General features: G+C 38.5%; 1 protein-coding gene across 2 annotated transcripts; it reads right to left on the bottom strand.

The window, feature by feature from the left end:
- Window positions 1–304: 304 nt before the first annotated feature.
- LOC111906955 (protein SMAX1-LIKE 3) lies at window positions 305–2,780 on the bottom strand. Of its 2 annotated transcripts, none has more exons than XM_023902740.3 (3): window positions 1,421–2,780; window positions 1,100–1,274; window positions 305–992 (listed from the first exon to the last, which is right to left on the bottom strand). In XM_023902740.3, exons 1-3 carry the CDS (start codon window positions 2,611–2,613, stop codon window positions 474–476), a joined length of 1,887 nt encoding a protein of 628 aa, XP_023758508.1. In that variant the 5' UTR covers window positions 2,614–2,780; the 3' UTR covers window positions 305–473. The 2 variants fall into 2 exon arrangements, with proteins under 2 accessions (XP_023758508.1, XP_023758509.1); XM_023902741.3 differs by having other exon boundaries at window positions 1,100–1,271; window positions 1,421–2,779.
- Window positions 2,781–3,062: the final 282 nt, after the last annotated feature.

Raw genomic sequence — 3,062 nt, 5'->3', positions numbered from 1 at the left:
AAAATTAATTGTCAATATTAATATTTTTAAATTTGACAATACTTGCCGTATTTAGCCGCACTGTATATAAATGAGTATCACATAAACTTTATTATTCATACATCTTCAAAATAATAAAAACTCTACCTTTAATTAGGATTTATTGAATACCTTTGTTACTTCGATTCATTATCAACCCCAACACCACGTAATTATCAACTCCCAGTAATTAATAAGATATTTGTCAAAGTCTGCTCTATCACCCATATAAATATCAATTACTCTAAAAAAAAAATAAGTAATACAAAAATCAACATCTAAAATATTTGAATAAAAGATTATCTTAAAGTATTCCTTAATGTTACCTGCACACATATCGAAAAAAGTATAAGAAATATATGACAGAAAACTGGGAAAAGGAAAATTAATCAGCAGCTTCGCATGATCCAACTTGTTTGTTCTCCAAATTATATTTTGAAAGTAACGTACACGCGTTAATGTGTATCAACTGAATTCAAAATCCCAATATTTTCGGCTTCAACGTTCAAATCCAACATGGCAGATGCGCTGTCGTTTTGGTTTTGCCACATAGGAGGGCATGGTCTTGAAACAGACGTGAAGCTTTCACAAGCAAGAACAACAATGGCATCCTTGAGATGAACTGATGTGCCACAAGTTAATGAGATTGTCTCACTCTCGATTATTGCTTTCTTTTGTGACTGGTTATCAACTTGGTCCACGTCTTCCATGAAGAAAACACGACTAGCGTTTTCTTGCACAGCATCTGCAAACCTTTCTATATAACTCTGTCCATGTTCGCTTCTTGGCCTTTTGTTACTAATTAATTCTTGATCATCATCTTTTGAGTTGGATTTTGCTGATGAGAAGCTTGTTGAAGTCGTGGAGGAAAGAGAAGAGTGGTGGAATGTTTTGTTAAGAAAATGAGGCTGTTTGTGAAGTGAACTGCAACTTGTGTTCCATTTCTTGCAAAAGCTTCCAACTTTGACATGTTTCTGTAACCAGAGACATTAATTATTTTAGAGTGTTGGAAGATTTAGACGTCAAATTAGCAGGGAAAAAGGTTACGAAAACTTATCTAATGTAATTAACAAAAACCAACCTGATCATTGAGGGCTTGCCTCGAGTTCTTTCCCTTGTGTTGTTGGAGCCATAATGATAAACCGGAGGTTGTAGTAGCAGTAATAGACTCATTGTTATGAGCACAGCTTGCTATGCTTCGAGCTTCTCTTGTGAAGTTGATCGAACACTCTTTGCTCTCATTTGGTGAATCTCTGCTAAAATAACAATACCAACTTCATTAATTAGCTTCTGTAATGTGAGAAACTAATTTTATATCCCACTTAAGTTATAAAAAAGTGAAAACAAAAGGATGGAAATGCTGTAATCAAATTAAGGACTAGCTTTTTCTGAGTTTGAGTACCTATTAAGATTGAGGTTAAGGTCCAAGTCACCAACAGGAGTTGTATGCGCAACAAGATCCCATAGAGTCTCAAGGGAGGGATGACCAGTTTTGCAGCTCACGTAAGTTTCGGAATTGGCTATTCCCATAAGCCACAACTTCCCACTATCTCGAAAACCACACATCAGCCTTCTAAGTTCCATGATCATTTGCTCCATTGGGGAGTAGTAGTAGGTTTTTTGCCTTTCCTCACAGTATTTAGACCAATATTCAGAAACCCACTTGATATCACCCACATATAGGACCACTCCTCTCTCCACATTGCTTCTTATTAGATAATTAAGCTCCGTAATCTTATCCTCAACTTCTTTCATAGAAAGATGACTTAATGACTGCAAAGGAAGACTTACAAATTGTACGAGCCTCAAATTACCAGGAAAAGCTATGTTCTTTCCTCTCTCAATCTTGTCTATAACTCCTGAAACTATGTCGTAAGCACTAACCAAACACTCCCTTATGACAATAACGTTTTTCCTTTTCGTATGCATCATCGTATCTATAACACTCATCACATCATCAATTCGGACACTGGGTGTGAGTTTTGATCCATTACTGCTACTAGCTTGGAAGTTCTGTGTTATGGGTTTACTATTTTGGTTGGATTGGATAGAATACACAATAGGCTTTTGGGAAAATAGCTCCATGGAGACACCATGTTCAATAGTGTTTTTGATTTGGGTACTAGAAAATCCAGCTTCTCTCATGACTCGACTTACACTAGGGTCATCTAGTATTGATATGGTGAGCTGCTCTACCTCTACTTTAAGAGCTAAAACGGATTGTTGTTGGTTCTCAAGTGAACCACGTCGTTGTAGAGCTAGAGCACGCTTGAAGGCTGCCACCAAAGCATTGGAGAGAGAGGGGTGGGGAGATTGATTTGTACTTAATATGATAGGACTGGATTGAGTAGTAGCGAGGCGATTGAGGGCTAAGTTGAAGCAAAGCTCGAGAGCGTTGCATTGAAGGGGGTGAGAATTAACTTTGAGGCAAGCCTTCCTAAGAAGACCTCTTGGAGATGTGAGCATGGCACTTGCTACATGGAGAGGTGTGACATGAGCGTGGCCTCTCCGTCTACAGAGGCCAAGGGCTTGTTTTACAATCATAGCGGCTTTTGTTGTTAGGGTATGTTGGACTGCGTATCTTTCGGCCCTCATAATTACTTAGTATTTAAATTTCTATAAACCCAGATAGAGATCCAGAAAATACTTGTATATATCAATGTATGGTTGTATTTTTCAGGTAGGCTATGGTTCTGGAAGTGAGTATACTGCAAGTGCAGCGGTCTGATGTGGTAGAATGTAGAACTAAATAAGTAGTGGGCTGATAGGAGGGAGAGGAGAACAACGCTTTTCATTTTGTTTTTAATGTATGTCAAAGTCGATTACATGTGAATCTCTCTCTCTCTCTCTCTCTCTCTCTCTCTCTCTCTCTCTCTCTCTCTCTCTCTCTCTCTCTCTCTCTATCTCTCTCTCTCTCTCCTCTCTCTCTCTCATCTCCCTCCTCTCTCTCTCTCTCCTCTCTCTCCTCTCTCTTCTCTCTCTCCTCTCTCTCTCCTCCTCTCTCTCTCTCTCTCTCTCCTCTCTCTCTCTATATATATATATAT

Source organism: Lactuca sativa, chromosome 8 (assembly GCF_002870075.4).
Source record: "Lactuca sativa cultivar Salinas chromosome 8, Lsat_Salinas_v11, whole genome shotgun sequence".
In the NCBI taxonomy this organism is placed as follows: Eukaryota; Viridiplantae; Streptophyta; class Magnoliopsida; order Asterales; family Asteraceae; genus Lactuca; species Lactuca sativa.
The sequence above is the reverse complement of the archived record's forward strand: the minus strand, read 5'-3'. Positions and strand labels throughout refer to the sequence as shown.